General features: G+C 44.9%; 1 protein-coding gene across 3 annotated transcripts in view; it reads right to left on the reverse strand.

Moving 5' to 3' along the window:
• Nucleotides 1-17,880, reverse strand: part of SH3PXD2A (SH3 and PX domains 2A) — a 228,984-nt gene extending 211,104 nt beyond the window's left edge. For all 3 annotated transcript variants that reach the window (XM_031554493.1, XM_010714667.3, XM_010714665.3), the window contains exon 1: nucleotides 17,776-17,880. In XM_031554493.1, the coding sequence (XP_031410353.1) occupies nucleotides 17,776-17,847 (72 nt within the window). In that variant the 5' untranslated portion in view covers nucleotides 17,848-17,880. The remainder of the gene's footprint in view (nucleotides 1-17,775) is intronic.
• Nucleotides 17,881-17,886: the final 6 nt, after the last annotated feature.

The following is a 17,886-nucleotide window of genomic DNA, read 5'->3' on the forward strand; positions in this document are numbered from 1 at the left end:
GGCTCAGACCAAGATCCTTCCCCCTGCACTCTGTTCAAGAGCCCACCTGAGCTCTGCCAGCCACTAGCAAGCTCTCATCAAGCCTAGAAATCTCATCAAGCCATAGAAAGTCTATGACTGCAGCTATTTCACAATTGCTAGCACAATTTGGGACCTACTTCTTCCCACATCCATTTTATATCTTCTTCCTTGCCCCACTATTCACTTCACTGCTGAGAAGTTTCCAAACCTTTCCCACTTTGAGAAAATTTGCCATCCCACTCAGGATGCAGATACAAATCCAGTCCAGGTTCCTTCACAGCTTCCCATACCCTACTCATCCCTCCTCTAATGAGCTCCAGGAATTGGAAGAGGCTGGGACCAGCACTATGCAGCCTTGGTGCGAGCAGTGGAAGGCACTGACTGGCTGTAAGCAGTGCTCATCCTACCCTTGGAGAAAAAGTATGAAGGAGAAGTCACTACCATCTGTAGTCATTCTCAGAGGGAGCTGGACACATGCACACCCTGGGTACAATTTCTTCCCCTAATTTAGCAGCGCATGGAGCAAAGCCCTACCCAGCCAACCTCTAAAAATAAACTGAATTTTGTCGCTGAGATAGGAAGGCTTAGCTCCTCTGCCCCCAGCACACTGAGCCAGCAAGGGGCTTTGCTCTGCCCCACTGCTGCTTCCAGACAGCTGAGGGTTGTGATGTGCCCCAGGAGCTGACACAGCTGCAGGGACAGCTGAGAGCCCGGAGAAACCGAGCTGTGGGTTCTGCAAGTTTGGTACAACAGTTGCTCCAGCGACTTCAGTTTCTTATTCCTTAATCAGAGACACCTCTTCCTCAATGCTAAGAAGATTTGCCAGTAGAGAACATGTCATTTTTACCAGCATCAGTCTGTGCTACCTGCAGAATGCTAAACATGCAGCCGAATTCTGTTTAAAAGAAGCAGTTGTATTTATTAGAAAATTTGTAGTAAGAAGCTAACAAGATATTTCACTAGGGGAGTCCCACCCTTTTTCAGCATGTAGGAAAGATCTTACAGTCTAAGCGCACAGCAACAAACACAGGATAATAAAACCATAGACTGCTGAAATATGAATGTATGATATCACATTAGGAGTTGTAATTTAAGAGAGGGAGGCATCCTGAGTTCTGATAACAGTCTTCTGCTGGCAGATTCATAGCAGTATGCGAGAACCATTATCAGCATGTTTCTTTATGAAGACCATTTAAACTAGGGCAGAAATTAAAAGATCCTCTTGAGGAAACCCAGTGAAGCAGTAGGAATTGCAAAAGAGACCTTTGATTCACTTTAAGTTCACCAGGTGAATCATTTCATGTCGAGCAAACACTAAACCCAACTGAAAAGATGCAACCAAAAGCTGCCATTCCCTGAAGCCACTTCAGACAGCTCGCTAAAGCATGCAGCAAGCTGATCTGATGTACTATCAAAGAGCTGTGATTAACTTTATTACCGTGAATTAACTAACACCTGCAATTACGCGTCAACCTTGACTCTTGCATACAATTTGGGTCAGTTTATCTGCAAAGAACATTTGTGCTGCAATGGACTTGAGCACACAGTGAGCTTGTAAGCTTGTTCACCCCGCTACCCATGCACTGTTACTTACTAAGATGCAGTAATTTGCCAGTGTGATTTAGCCTGACATCAAAGGGAAAATAATCCCACTCCTGTAATTTGGGCAATAGCAACTCTTTGCAAGATCAGTGCTGAGTGTCTAGAATCAGATGCACTACTGCAGTTCACTGCTCAAGCATGAAGAACCTCAGTTCCTCTGCCCAGCAAACCCCCATGGCCACAGGCAGAAATCCAGATGCAGCAGAATTAATTGGCAAGAGTCAATTGCTTTTTCCCTCAGCTGCAAGAGAGTGAACCAATTACTGAAAAACCACCTGGAAGAAAAGACCGCAGAGGGAACAGTTTTGCAACAAATGTTCTTAATTTTGACCTCCTTTGAATAATCTTTTTTAAGTATTACAGTAACAAGCCTACAAAGTATTTTATAGCCAGAGTCACACTGCTGAATGTTAGCCACTCTTATTCCAAAATAAGTGACAGCTGTTGGTAATCTCCCCAGCTCCTCCTGCTAATTCCCAACTGCCAATGAGGTAACACAGCCTCAAGACAAGGCCGGGTATCTTAAGCATGTTATCACTAATGCTGTCCTGCCCTACAGCCTTCTGCTTTGTTTCCATGCCTTCACGGGCACAACAACTCGGGGGGCTGCTGAGGGAGCCAGGTGTCAGCTGTGGGACCTCCATGCTTATAACCACCACCTGATAGCACATGGCTCATTTTACACTGAGAGGTCCTAGCCGTGGGGCTCCCAGGAGACAGCTTTTCTCATTTGCTGCCTGCTCACAGTTGGCAGAACCGGCTCCAGACACTCAGGCTGGCAGCTAAAATGACCTGCTCCTTGAATATTTAACAATCAGTTAAGAAAGCACTAGATGATAACCCTTGTCCTCACCCCAGAATACATTCCAGCAGTTAAGAGTACGTGACTCTGGTTGTCCATCCCCAGATCCTGGCCAAGACTAGCAAAAGGGATTTGGGAATGGGCAGCTCAAGAACTTCCAAGAGCAATCCAATTATCAACATAAAGGCCTCCCAAAACCCCAGAGACCCCAAAGCCAATCTCGAGGTCACTTCCCTAACATCAACACCAATACACTCAGTGATGAGAGGCAAGTTGTGCCAGGTCTCCCAAGCTTTTCTGTCACGATCCCATACAGTGCTACCTACAGCTGACACAGTAAACACATGCTCCAAGGTGCTCATGTAGTTTCACTAATGCTTGTGGAGTAGCACAAATACAACGAAGATACCAAATATGACATTAACAAATGGTCACTGCTCATTTTTGCTCAAAGGAACAGTGAACTTAAACCTAAGAAAGGCAAAACTACCACCAGTTGCTACTTCCGCTGCTGCTTTTGAAACAGGCTACAGTTTCAAAGTACAAACTATTGCTTTGAAACCTAGGACACTGTGATCCCCCCCCCTTGGGTCTAGTAAAGAAATGAATCAAACACAGGAAGGGTACACAGGCTTCTCAGGTTGTTTTGATGAAAGTGAGTTGTGCCCATCACAAAAGTGTTCTTAGCTCAACTGATAAGAAGATCTATAAGATACGTAAAAACCAGCACCAAGTGTAACATCGAAAACATTTTTCAACGCTCGTGTCGGGTCCTGGGAATGTTTCCCAGCAAAAAAGGATAGAGAAATACCGGCCAGGAGGGTGGCTGGCCAGGGCCACCATAGCTCTGCAAGAAGAGCACGATCCAAATTTCTGGAACAAAATCAGCACCCAGCTTTGTAAAGGGGACAACTTCAAGTGAAGCCGATTTCAATGACAGCAGATCTGTAACTGCAAAATCTGGACTCATGGGGACTGAAATCTCAGGGGTTGCTATGGCCTCTCCTTCACCCCAAAGGCAAAAGCCAAAAATATTAAAAAAGAGCAGATATGGAAGTTAAAAAGAAAACGTTCTTCTGAAACATCTCAGCATCAGTTTCGGATCATCAGCATCACAAACCAACCTCCAGAGCAGCTTGCTGATAATCTCCCTGGTTATCTCCGCCAACACATGTGTGATGTGGCACGTCATCTCCATGCCTGCCAGCACTACAAGCTCTGAACATGACCCTGGCTCCCTTCCCCAAGCCCTGAGAAACTCAATAATTGTTTTATTTGGCTCCCCCCTTGTCCTCTCTTCACAAAAGTCAGCATGCTGCCACAACGTTGATCTGGAATTATTTACTGTTGCTGAAGCTCAGACAGAAACCACAGGCCACCTTGGCTCATCCCAAGTGGGACAGGCTTGCTGTGCATCCCCCCAGGACAGAGGATGCCCAGGCAGGACTCACCAGGAGTTCAGAAACTTTGCTGAATGTTGAAAACTCCTTTATCCATATTTTCCGAACATTCAATAGATACCATCTGCTTACAATTACCCTCATTAAAGCTAACGTGGGAACATAATCAGCCATGGCTTCTCTTCTCTGCTTTTGTAAGGGAGCATCACTTGCAAGACTTTAGTACTATTTTCTTTGAGACTCCCCGAAGACAAGAAAAAGAAACCATGACAGAACTGCAAGGTACTTCCCAACAAGCGTTCTCCTTCATGCCGACACAATGCTCAGCTCAGGGACGGGGCAGTCCTAAGAACCCCTGTCCTCCAAATCACTTCTGCTACATCTGGCAAACCACCCCGCTGGGGCTGCATCTGGCTCCCAACACAAGGTTGTGCACATCGTTGTATATGTGCCTACTGCATGCCTGAAGCTGCCCGCACTGAGCTGTGCCTGAGCTGAACAGCTCACTTCTATTCAGCCAAATGTGCACAAGAAGTGTGGGGCTGGGACACCTGCTTACTGCACACCTTTGAAAGTGGCCTCTTCTACGTGAGGATGTCAGAGCAGCTCAGAAGAATGAGAGCTAGGAAGGGACATCATCACTACAAAATAGAAAAGTGGGACAATAGGTCAAACCAAACTAAGAGGAAAAACCTGCTTATGCAGAAATGCAAGACTGGAATAAAGATAGCTGTGAACAAAAAACATCTACACTGGTACTGAGGCTCCCAGTCAAGCCAACCCAATCACTCTGAAGGTTCATATGCAGGAATGCAACATGCTCATACACCATTAACGACCTAAGTCTGCCCTAAGTCTATGTTCTGCAGTCCCAGAACCCGCTTTCAGACATAAACGAAAACTTTTCCATCAGCCCAAATTATCTGCGGCTCTGAAAAAGGCACTTCTGCCAGGAGGTATATTACTGTGCGCACACAGCTCTCCCTTTCTAATTTGCCTACCTTGCAAAGAGGTGCCAATACACAGAGTGTTTGGCGATTCTTTGATGAAAGGCATTAGATAAGTTCAAAGCCTGAGTATATATTAATAGCAGTACCAGATATGATACCTCTACAAAAATAAATTGCCACTTGACCCGGGGCTGGGAAGCAGAAACTGATCTGCCAAGACCCAGATGTGTGACATCAGCCCATAAAAGCACAACGGCCCCACAGAGCAGTATGGAGCACAGGAGGGAGCTGACAGCGATGATGGGAGGCTCACTTCCTTAACACACACGCTGCTCTTCCTAACTTCAGCTGGCTGAGACTCAACAGCTCTCACTGATATTAACTACGTGCAGCGAGCCTTGGAAGCCTGAGCTGGTGCCACACAATTGAGGGGCCTAGAAAGCATCAGAAAGATGCTTTTATCAGAAAGAAAGAGTCTGGGGAAAGCATCAGAAGACCCAAGCTGGGCCAACATGAAGTTGAATCTAAGCTCAGTACTCTGTTTTCAGTGAAGCCAAATGATAATTACATGAAAGAGAGGACAGTGTGCTTACTTTGTCTTTAATAATCAGTAGATCAACAACTTTCTCGTTCAACTACACATCTAATATATCTTGTGTTTAATAGTCGTCAGCCTTGTCCCCAGGAATTCATTGATTCTTTTCTAGAACTATAAATATTTTTGGTCTGCATATCAATTTTCAGCAAGGTGTTCCACAGCTTAATTTATTTATTTATTTTTAATGCTACGTAATACTCAAGAATGCAACAATTCTCAAAACCATTGCCAAGAAGCTGAACCTGTACCTCTCTACCTGTACCAGAAGAACTCAGGATCTGCATTCAAATGAGCACCTCTCACTCTTCACTTCTCTGCTCCCAGAGTACCTCAGCTGGGACACAATTTCAGGCAGATCACAGTATGAGAAGGGTTGGACCATTGCCAGGCCCACAAAGACAAACTAGAGCTAGAGACAGAAAGCTTGTTTGTTTTAAGCAGATTAGCTTCGAGCCACTGAAGGTAACTTTATAAATCTTTAATTTCATATCCTTTGCAAAGACAGCTGGAAATAAGTCTAGAAGCAAAACAAGAAACAATAGTTACAAGAATAGTATAAATGGCTTTATTTCATCTGTGGTGAGTGCTGTTTCTGAAACCAAAGTTAGTTAATTTCCAATATTAGCAATTTGACAACCAGCCTTTTTAATAGGAATTCAGCTATCGTGTTTGGAAACGAGGAGCAGGAGCACTGCTCCTGGCTATGGCTTGGCTACTTTCAATTTGGAGGAAGGCTTGGCTTGCAAATCCCTTCACCTTGTCTTTCACCAAGAACCCAAGAGATTGCTCTGACTACAGTCATTGGAAAATGAAGCTTTAAAATCTTTGCTAAATAGATACAGAAGTACCCTCACAATAATGCTCCCAGTCTAGAAGCATTAGCCACAACTTCTAAAACCAACACATTTCCCACAAAACTTCTGTAGGCTTTGGATGGACACAGAGACACAAGCAACAGTGAAAAGAAAGAGCCTGGGAACTCAGATAAAGCCCCAAAGCGAATGGACACTCGCTGACGACAGCACTGTGAAGTTGGCTTTGGTGTTTGGCTTCTGGTAAAACAATGACACAACACCATGTTTACTAGCATACTAGCAGGGAAATACGAGGGTTGGAAATGGGTCTGTAAAAAAAAAAAAAAAAGAAAAAGAAAAAAACAATCACTAATAGGGTTTTCTGACAAGCCAGATTAACATCTATTGTCACTGGGGCAAGGCCAACTCTGGCTGGAAAAGGGCCAGAAGTTTAATGTCATTGAGAGGCCCTTCAGGACGTCAGCTGAGGAGAGTTCCCATGTCATCTCAGCATTCACTGCTGCTGTACTGCCTAAAGGAAGCTATCAGCTACCACCACCTTTGGTTTAACCCTTTCTATCACAATATACAGTAAAAATGTGTCAGCCTTTCAGCCATAGGGGTTTGACTCAAATACGTCACAGCTCACGTTAACCAGATGCAAAAGAATAATAAAGAATCAAGCAGGAGAGGGTGCTGGAGATAAAATACATATTCAACTAGGTTTGGACCATTAAGTCCTGTGTTAGAACTAACAAGAGTCTCTGTCCTTCTATAAACACAAACGGCAGGCATCATTTCCTCATTTGACTACTTGCATGTTTTCAAGTTCCCTGTGTTCAAACTGTGACCAATTGTTTACACTTGACTTCATCTAAGTCAAGGTCTTCACCATAACCCAGTCAACACCTCTTACACACATAGCAAGACAATAACCAAGAATGTCCAGCTCTCCACTATTAAGATCCAACTCAAGGCCAAGGTCACCCAATCCCCTATACATGCCAGTGCCTGGTGGCAAACAATCCCTCTACTCATCAGACGAGTTGGAGCCCTAATAGCTTAGCATTGCCGTGTGACACCACAGTGGGAAGGGCCCTCAAAAGACCTCAGCATACAGCGGAGGTATCACGTTTTGGTATCACCTCTCCTAAGGTGCAAAGGCTGCTGGAAGCACATCAGTGCTGTATCTGTTGTACAGATCCTCACATACAGTGGAAGTCCCTGGTGTTTGCTCACAAGGTGCTCTTCAGCCCAGCACTATCACATTTGGAAGGTCAGCTAGAATTAAAGAATTAAAATATCAGGAAATAACAGCATGGAGAGACTGAAACTTCTTAGATGAAGGAGGAAAAAATGAGAGTAAAAGAGTATTCTTAGGGTCTGACCAGGATTGTGTTATCAGCTCTAATGAGACCTAAAGATTCACTGCAAACGCCTGCTTTCTGCCCTACTTTTCTGTTGGCCAAGCCCCCTTCTAGCACAAACACAGACCAACATAGATGTTAGAACAGAAGCAAAACACACACACATCTTCACATCAAAGCTCAATGCCTACCAAACAACTGCACACTCCCCCAAGACAAGAAGACTAGAATTATGTTCAGGATAAACACGGGGATTACTGTTCTACAACATCAGGGCACACAGAGTTACCCACCCCTGAGCAGATGAGTAGTAAATTCAAGACCAAGCCAAGGGCCTGAGAGCAACGCCTTGCTCCCATCCCCATGCTGTACATACTTCAATCCTGCTGTTCTGGATCAGAGCTTCATTTCTTTTTTTTTTCTTTTCAAGAGGCTTGCAGTGAGACTTGAATGCCAATGCATATTAGCACCCTCCAGTGCCACCTCCAAATTGCCACCACTGGTCCTTATGCCAAAAAGATAGAGAGAAGCTGCAAGACAGAATGGTAGACTCTTCTTCTCCTGATCACAGATGCTGTGGTCTTCAAGGTTTGTCACCCAGGACAAATTCACTTCAAATATTTTTAGTTAAAAACAACCTATTTATAGTTAGTTACCTTTACAAATCACAGATATCTCCATTTAAGTATGCAGTGCAACCTACATGACCAGCACAGAAGCAGGTGGGAAGCTGCTTCCTCAGAACAGTTCAGAGTTTTGACATAGACTGTTACAATCTCAAAGGCAGCAGCAAAGCATTAAACAGAAAATTTCTTCCTGAGCAGTAACAGCTGAAGACTCATCCATATGCTTCAGTTGAAAGCATTTCGGAGGCTGGCTACTGCTCCAGATTCCCCTGAAGTAAAGTTGTCTTTCTAAAACTCCTCCTGCTGAAGCATGAGAGGAAAAATAAATGAGATTTAGGGAAAACAAATTCTACAGGTTGTCCCAGGCTAGTACAAAGCAAAAGACATAGGATTGCTAACTTTCAGTACATAGAAAATCAGCATGGATGCTACTTGGGTATTCAGGCACTTTTTATTCTTCTCTACTTCAGCCAACAGCTCTAATCTCCCATTACTAACAAGAAACAAGCAATCCTTTCATTACCAGAAAGAGATAATAGTAACAAGGTTGGTTCAAGGATTCCAACAGTTTCATCTGTCATCAACAGAACTACATACATATGTAATTGTTTATAAATATCAAATCCACGCACATGCACAGAGCTACCCTGCTTCTGTCTGTCCTCCTTGCCCCACAGATCAGTTCCAGAACTTGTTTTAATCCCACTGAGGAAAATGCTAAACTCCAATGTCTCTTCCTGTGATGGGAGGAGGGGGGAGATGCACTTAATCTGCTTTCCACAGCCTTCTTCCAAGAAAATACTTCACATATCCTTGTTTGTTTGTTTTCAAATTTTAAGTAATTTTAATGCCAGTGAAGGCTGCTGGAGTGACAGCCCTGGGAAACTGCAGGCCTCCAGCTAACTCATGAGCAGGAGCTGTGCCAGCTGCCCAGCTTCTGCTGAGGACTGGGAGCCCAGCTGCCTCCCGCAGCATCTATCCCACGAGCAGAGCTCCTCTCAAGAGGAAGCAGGTGTCAGTGCCAGCACCCAGGCAGAGGAAACACTGAGCCCACTGACTGCGTCACAAAGCACTCACAGACAGGGGAAGACTTAATGTTGATTTCTGGAGTACTTTGCTTGAGGTGACAGAGGGTTCGCAGAGGAACAACACATCAAAAATATGTGCCTAGATTAAGTTAGAAACAACCATAAACAGTCTGAGCTAAGGAGTAGGAAAATCTCCTTGTGCTGAAGAAGCCATTAAAAAATTCTTACCTTCACACAGTAAGGAACATGGAGATTCAGATGCTCCCTGCCGCATCAAACCCCCAGTGGTGCAAAGGATGACTGGAATAACGTTTCACCACTGCAGCTGAGCTTTCTTGACATGGAACACAGGAGCATCTATTTGTTGGCAACCAGCCCACAAAACAATCTTTGAAGTCCCTTCCAACCTAAGCCATCCTATGATTATATAAATTTCTGTAAAAACATTCTACCAAGTGCTAAAAACTTAAGAGCCTAGCACATCATTGTATTTGGTTAGCATTTTTTATAGAAAAAAAAGAAAACCACACTCCACTGGTCAGGGAAAACATGATAGCAAAATGCCAAAACATAATTACTGCCAGTTAGATTTCAAATACAGTATGTTCAGGACCATATACATGTTCATGGACACTTAAAGTCTATCAATTCAATCCAACAAGTCAATCACCACAAACTAAAGATGATGCATTATAAGAGAGAGCACAGCTACAGAATTACAGCCTTACTGTGAAACATGGCATGGCCTGATCCTGTGCTAGAGTTGTCAGCGACTACTAAGCCCATTTAAGAACACACCTCAGCTTTCCTAGAGCAGCACGTAAAATTGTGAAGACGACACAGATTCGGGGATGTAAACCTTGCTCACAAAAGTAGACCGCTCCCAGTCTAGACAGTTAATTAAATAAACAGTGACCTCCTCATCCAAAGAAACTGGAATGCGGAGTAGCTTTGTAAAAATCAATAGCTCAATGAAATCAAGAGGAGAATCTTTACAACTGTCACAAAGGTCATCCTAAGCACTACCACACTCAAGCCCTTAAAAGCACTACAATTAATAGAATATCTGCTGTTCTGCCTTCACCCTGGAGCAGTTTAAGGTGTTCTTACATTGTCCTTCTTCCTATCTATCCTGAGCCCATCCTTTGCAACAATGGATAAGGACAACCAGTAGCCTGAGTCACTGTTGTGCTGAGGACATCTCCTGCTCATCCAGCTGATATTGCCTCACTGTCCCTTTCTGCATGCACCTGCGTGTCAGCACTTGTCTTCCCTGCCTAGGGCAGAGACCATCTTTGAAGTCTGTCCATGTCCTTATTAGTGTGAAGCCATCCTTACTGTAATTAAGGCCCTTGCAAATTAAAAAAAAAAAATACATAAAATACATGCAATAAGCATACTGCGTTGGTGACATTTAGCGAACACGACTCAGAAAGACTAACGAGATCATTGGTATTCAGGTAGAAAGCGCAAAAAGACAGCAAGCAGGCTGAAGCCAGTAGGTTCTAATTAGGTTGTGAGATTTTCCACTTCAAAATCCTTTCATGTGAACAAATCCACCTGGTTTCATTTCACCTCCCCCCCCAGCCCTCCAAAACATGACAACGAGGTCTCTGCCTAGAAGAGTAACATATTCTGCAGTGTGGCTTTGCTTTTATAGCAAAGAGAAAAGGTGATGTGCTATGTAAAAAAAAAAATAAATAAATAAAAATCAGTAAATAAAATAGAATTTATCAACTTCTCAGTAAAATTTTCAGTAAAGCCTCTCTCTGACAGCATGAGCCAAGGCCCAGGGAAGTCACTGGGAGTTTTTCCGTTGACATGACCATATTTTGGTCTTGAGTATACCTGATCAAGCAGCAGACACCTCCAATTTCAAACAGTATGCTACTGTGCAGCTGCCTGCCTTTTTCATGCAATATTTACACAGCACGCTCCAGGCGAGAAGGTGTCACTTCTAGCTACAAGAAAGCATTCAGCTGCACAATGCCAAACAGCATAGCTGCTGTCAGCCTCCTCTAATAATTGTGCACTTCTACATGGCTACCAGGAACCGAGACCCTTTGTGCAATCAGGAGCTCATTAAGAGGGCACAGCATGAAAAAGGAAAAAAATAATAATAATAAATCTCACATATGAAGGTCCAGCTGTTTCCTCCCAGTTGACTAAATTAGAGAGCTTGCACGTCACCTCCTGTCTCAGGTAGGGTCACATTGAATCCCTCTTCCTGTTTAATCTGTGTTAAATGGGAAATTTTTTTTTTTTTTTTTTTGAGGAAGACAATAGCAAAATATGAGGGCAGTATTTTTTCTGGCTCTGTACTTTTATCAGATAAATTGACGCAAGATTGCTTCAACAGCCAAAGAGAAAAGAAGAATATACTGCAACACACTTCATGGGCAGCCATGGTCCAACCACTTAACCTTTCTTTGCCCCATCTTCCTAAGGAGGCTACCAGCATGCAGCAGCCTTGCAGAGACAGGGAGAGGGCAGTACATAGGAGATGCCCATGGACAAAACTGAGCAGTGCAGAGTATCAGCCAACAGGCTGCTCTAGGAGGCAGGAAATCTGGGCTCCGTTTCCTATTTCATCATTTGCTTTCTTCGGATGTCTGCTCATCTTGCACTTCAGACCGACTCTTTGGACAAGGGGCACAATCTGGTCCCTCAATCCCACTCCCCTTTAGCACAAAGTAGTCAAACTGGGGTAATTCTGACTAGGTAAGTGGGCCCCAGCACCCTTGCATCTAGGGCTCTCAAGAAGCTCCTCAGTCCACCCTGAAGCTTGGAGCACTGAGAGCATTTTGGCCATGTCTTAGGTCAAAACTTAACTGGAACTTGGCTACCAGGGAAAGTCAGTAGGGGCATCTTAATCATTTTTGAAATGGAACTTTAAGGCTTTGGGAGCTTTTACCCCCAGCTCATGGGCTTGCTAAAAGCTTTTCCCTGACTTCCCCTTTGGCTGCCATCCCAGCACACTGCAGGCTCAGCCACAAGAGAGCCAATACAGACACTTGCTAGGACTTCAAGCCTCCTGCATTATTTCATCCCGCCCTAAGCACAACAAACCAGGACAGCCTTGCACTTCCATTGGTTTTTAATCTATTTCTAAGGCTGGGGGCAGCCATTTACTTTGCAAACTATTGAATTTAGGCATTGCTGCCTCTTAGCCAAACGCTACTCATCCCCAGCTCTGCCATAGGAGAGGACTGCGAGTGCCTCTTCACCTGTTGGACTACCTTGCCATCCCCTAAAGAAACCTCGAGTTATAGAGGTAATTGCCAGGCAGCGTATGATGAAAAGCAGGTAGATGCCTAAAGTATCTCTCGGCTACTTTGCAAACATGCCTTGAACAACTCAAAGGACTGCGCATCTCGAGTGCTGCCTAAGGTAAGGCAACAAGAAAAAGACCCTTAAGGGGCAGAATCACAGACATGACACTGGGAGACATAAGAAATGCTGAGAGTGGGCAGAAAGTCAATGTTTCAAGACAGTGAATAGGAAAAAAACTGGATATCAAACTGGCCTCATAAAACAAAGGTGTCTGAAAAATGAAAAACCCAACAGGACAATCTCTGATGTTAAAGAAAACTTTGCTTTCACAAGCAACACTTCCATCAACAGGTAGCTACAGTGATAATAGAGAGATGCTCACTGGGTGCTACTAGGTGCAGGCAGCTTTGGACTGATGAGGTCTGATCTCCCCCTCCTGCTACCTCTGCTCACTAGGAGAACTACTTATCCACATTGTCCAGATTTTTTTTGGAAGTAACTTTTTTTTTTTTCCCCCTCAGTATGTTTTATCAGACATTAAAGCAAAGACAATTGTGTAGCCAGCAAGGTCATAAGATTTGCATCTGAAACATGCAGAACAGTAGAAATCATCCCCGAAGACATAAATCTACCCCCAGCAGGATGCCGGCCCAGAGTGAGGCAACGTTTGACCCTGAGCGGCTTTTTCTCCTGACCTCTCCTAGGCTCTGCACACAGGAGATCACAAACATTTTTCTGATGTAACCCTTAGTCCCATTCTGAGGAATGATGAAGTCACGAAGGAAACAAGCAATCCTCCGGCTTCCTCCTAGCACCCCAAGCAACAGTATTAGAAATGGCAATCATTCACACCAGTGAGTCAAGCTGGATCATGGGCCCTTGGAGGAAAGCCACACAGTGTTTCCAGTCGGGGGGGAAAGTAAGGGCAGAAAGATGGATCACAAGTCCTCAATATGTACTCCAGCTGCTCAAAGAACACTGCCTTCTGCTTCACATCAGGTCCCTCACATCACTGCACCTGTGGGCCACGATCTGTAGGTCACATGAGCTCCAAGTAAGCCATGTCCTCTGGAAGAGATCTGGCTCACAGTGAGCCAAAGCAGGGGGAAATCCAGCTCTTTCTCCCATGGAGCCATGAAGGGTCCATACTAGAACAAAGATCCTAGCGGTCCATAATACATCTGGATCTTCCTTATCAGTGCTAGCTGTCACATAACTAGTGGCCTGCAATGAAGAGAGATGAAGCCAAGAAAAGTCTGAGCCACTCCTGAATGTAAGCAGTCAGCAGGAGCAGACAAGTCATAGGGAAGAGTCAGATCCTAACAGCACATGTTTTTTCTTCAGACTTCACCGACATTTTACAACAGACCACTGGTGACAAGTGCATATGTGCTTTCCTGGGAGCAGCATTGAGACCCAATGCAGCAGAATACAAGCCTTTACAGCTCAACAATGCCCACAGAGTTTAGTATCCACAGCCATACAGCAGGACTCCTACAAGAACCCATCATGAGCCATTCAGAAGTGACATTAGAAAATAATTACACTGCTGAGAACTGGGACTACATGCAGGTAGTGCAGATGACTGAAATCAGCAATGCACCTCACTCATTTGACTGGAGAGAGACAGCGAGGCTATTTCTAAAGCAAGAGTATTGTGTGCTTTTTTTTCTTTTTAAGCCTTCCCTCTATACTTTACAAACCTGAAAAACACACAAAGCCCAACTGCAACTGGAGTAGAGCAGTGTTGAAAGAGGAAATCCATGCTGATGAACATATCCCTGCCCTCAGAATAACACAGGCACACTTAGAGACCTCAGAAATGACCTCAGGCATATAAATGTCTAGCAACACACACACATCAGTAACTACTCAATCCTTTGGGGAAGAGCAAATGGTTGGGATGGGAGGGGAGAATTCTCTTCGTTTGGCTTCTAATGAACATTACCAATACCCAGATGCTGTGAAACCGCGAACAGGTGAAGGTGTTAAGCTGTTCTCACTTTGCTGAGTGCAGGATCAAGCACATCTGCTAGGCAGAGCCTCCCTGCAGGTCTCCCTAAGGAGGCAGACAGATGGGTAACTGGTAAGCTAACTGGAGATAACCCAGAAGCAGAGAGGGGAGCATGTCTTCTTTAAGCTTTTCTATGAATGATTGAAGGAGGAAAGAATTGACAATGGATCTTCTTAGAGAAACCATTGTTGTTTTGGGATCAATTCAGATTATAAGCTAGTGAAGCAACCCCACAGACAGGCTGAACTTCTGCAACTGAGAGAAGAGACTTTGACATGGCTTACAAAGTAGCAAGGGACAGGAAAGGCACTAGGATTTTGTTACCAGCTTTTTTGCTTCAGAATGGCTAACTGATACCATCAGCCATGCACAAATGTCCTAATTCACCCATCTTCAGCACAACATAGCTCAGTCAATGGATGACCCCTGTAGCACCAGGGGTCTTTCCAACAAACCCAGACTTGACCTTCCTGACATTGTTCTTGTAAAAGGAAAAGGGGAAAGCACAGATTTAACATTTTTACAGTATTACCATCAAGCGCAAATTAATTCTTAAAAGACCATTGGTACAAAGAAAGAATAGGAAATGAATTCAGAAAACCAGAAGTTCTAAGAGCAGTAGTAGCTTATATTGGGATACACCATACAAGAGGCATGGAGTTACTCATCCAGCCCTCTCTTTATCCTTCCATATCCTGCTGTCCAGGCCCACCAGCTGAGCAGGTATCCTTGTGCTCCTCCACTGCTGACAAGAATGCAAAGAGAGGCACGGCAGACTCCTTCCCCAGCAGCGATTTCCTACAGGCATGAGTGGCTGGGTTCATATCAAATAGCACTGGATCTAAGATCTTAATCTCTTCCCATGCACAGAGCCCTACAAATCTTCCAGTGAAGTATTAATCTCTTTAGAAGTTTCACATGGAGAGAGCACAGCAAAGGATACACAAAGCACCTTCTTGTTTTATTTCTTGAGTCAAGGCCACAAAAGCTGTGCTATCATGAAAGACACCTGCTCCAGGGCATGATTCCTTCTAGGCCAAGCACACAGGGGCTTATATGCCACTCACAGTTAGCACTCTCCATATGCTCTCAATGCCTAAAAACCTGTCTTCATCTCTCCAGACTCCACCACAGCCCTGAGAGATCACAATTAAAAGGAGTTCAAGCTAAAATGCCTGAAATACTGACATCACCATCCACCAGAGAAACACATCATTCATCTGATGCCAAATGCATCGCGTGGCCTGTAGGCACGGCATGAAAGTGCGAAGGGATGTTGGAAGCAGAAGGGCTTTCTGATATTACAGAACCAAAATACAACAAAGAGCACCAAGTTTTGCACTGTCCAAAGTACACACAGGCAATGGACAGAATCCCAAGCCACATTTATGTTCATTTTGGAAGAAAATAGTTGTTTTGTGCTGAAAGAGCACAGAACCAAACCAGTAGTGACCAATGGATTGGATCCAGGGAGTTAAATTATTTGACAGAGCAAGTTCACTCTGAGTGAAGTACTCCAGCCAAAGGCATATGAACGACTGCAGCATATTCATCTGCAGCAAACTGTAATCTAGGAAACAAAGCAGCCGCCAAGACTTTTGGACCTATGGGTTAATTCACTCATCTCAAGTAAAGAGATTCACAAAGACATGGATCATTTTTAATTGAATTATTCCAGAGTTTGTTTATGAAACAAGATTCATTGTGCTGAATGCTGTTCATTCAGGGTTACTCAGATTAAAAGCACATACTACGCTATTTGCACAACAAACCATTTTCTTTTTTTTTTTTTGTCAAGACATGGAACTGTACTGAAAAAGATAATATTAGAAATAGCATACAGAGAGCGGGGGTGAAGGGGCAGGAAATAAATTCCCTACTAGAAGCACTGTATAGAGCTGCCTGTAAGAGTTCAGGTTGCTGTTAAAATGCAGTGACAACAGTCATCAAGGAAACACAGAAACATTCCTGCAGGAAAATGAGAGAAATATTTTCTTCCATGCTGGTAAATAGAAGACATAAATCCCTTTTCTCCTGTTATTTTCCAACAAAGAAGAAATTAACTTTCATTCCTCCTAGTGCTTGGGAATTTGTACTGTTCCCAGTCCTTTTGTATAACTTGCTGCTTGGCAGTCATACACCTCTAGAGGCTTCACAGCCTCTGATGCCAAATCGCAGTCACCTTTCAGGTGAGATAACAGACTGCAGTGGCGTCAGCCACAGCTCAAAGACAATCTGCAAAAGCAAAGGCAACCTTTCCTGCCTGGAAAGCAGTAAATGAGCAGTAGGCTGAAGACAACAGTCCAGCTGGCACACTGGGAGCAGACCCAGAGCTCTCACTCTTATGAATGGGGCACAAGATGTTTAATTGTAAAGCTGAAGCTCTGATGTGCTGTGCATCTGCAGATCAGCATCTCTCAGCGACATAGTGCCCTCTAGCCTTAACCTGGGTTGCAGCTTAAGCCTTAGAGGAAGACGCTCAGCGATGTGAAATACTAATACAAAACTTTACACACAGTCTTCAGCCTTATCTTCCATGCACTCCATACAAATGCCCACCAGTCCAAAGAAGTCTGGCAGGCACGCAGTGCCAGGAAAAAGCGCGCTCAGAGCAGTTCCACACCACAGGCAGCACCCCTCGGGCTTTTCCTTACTAAATCGAGACGATCTATCTTCTGCACACAGAAAATCTGTGTATTTAAACACAGGTTGTACTTTGAGAAGAAACTTAAAGGACCACGTGCAGCTAAAACCCAGGAGAATCAGAGTCAGGGAACGAAGAAAAGATGTGTTTTCTAACTATGCCGATGGCCAAAACTCTACTGCACTACCTGCTGTGAACTCCCGCAGGCAAAGCCACCTCCACACGGCGCCCCGCAGCCCGGGAAGGTCGTCAGAAACCCGTCTGCGCTGCTCCGTTAGCAGCAAGGTGTGAAAAGAGGAAGGCAACGGAGATGAAAGGGAACCCGAACGCCGCGTCCCCCTCGAGAACCGCGCGAGCCTCCTCTCCGTCCCTCGGAAAAAAGTCCGTGTGCAACTTCACGGGAGAAAACGAGCAAAGCCCGCTCAGCACCGACCGGCTGACCCCGCAGCGCTCCCCATCGCCGCGCTGGGACGGAGACGAACCGGGGAGCTGCGAAACGCGTCCCACCCCAAGTTCTGCAGTTCATCTCCCGAAGGGAAGACAACTCGCGAAGGATAACGGCCCCGCCGGGTCCCGGTCCCGCAGGCACCGCTCCGCTCCCACGGCACACGTGCACCGCCCGCCCGCGGAGAGCGCCGGGCCCCGCCGCCACTCACGTAGTGCTTCGAGGGGTTCCTTCTCTTCTCCACGTCCACCACGTTGGCGTCCAGCACGCTGTAGGACAGCATCTTCGCGCGCCCCGAGGCTCCCTCCCGGCGCTGGCAGCA

This window comes from Meleagris gallopavo, chromosome 8, assembly GCF_000146605.3.
Source record: "Meleagris gallopavo isolate NT-WF06-2002-E0010 breed Aviagen turkey brand Nicholas breeding stock chromosome 8, Turkey_5.1, whole genome shotgun sequence".
NCBI classification, from domain to species: Eukaryota; Metazoa; Chordata; class Aves; order Galliformes; family Phasianidae; genus Meleagris; species Meleagris gallopavo.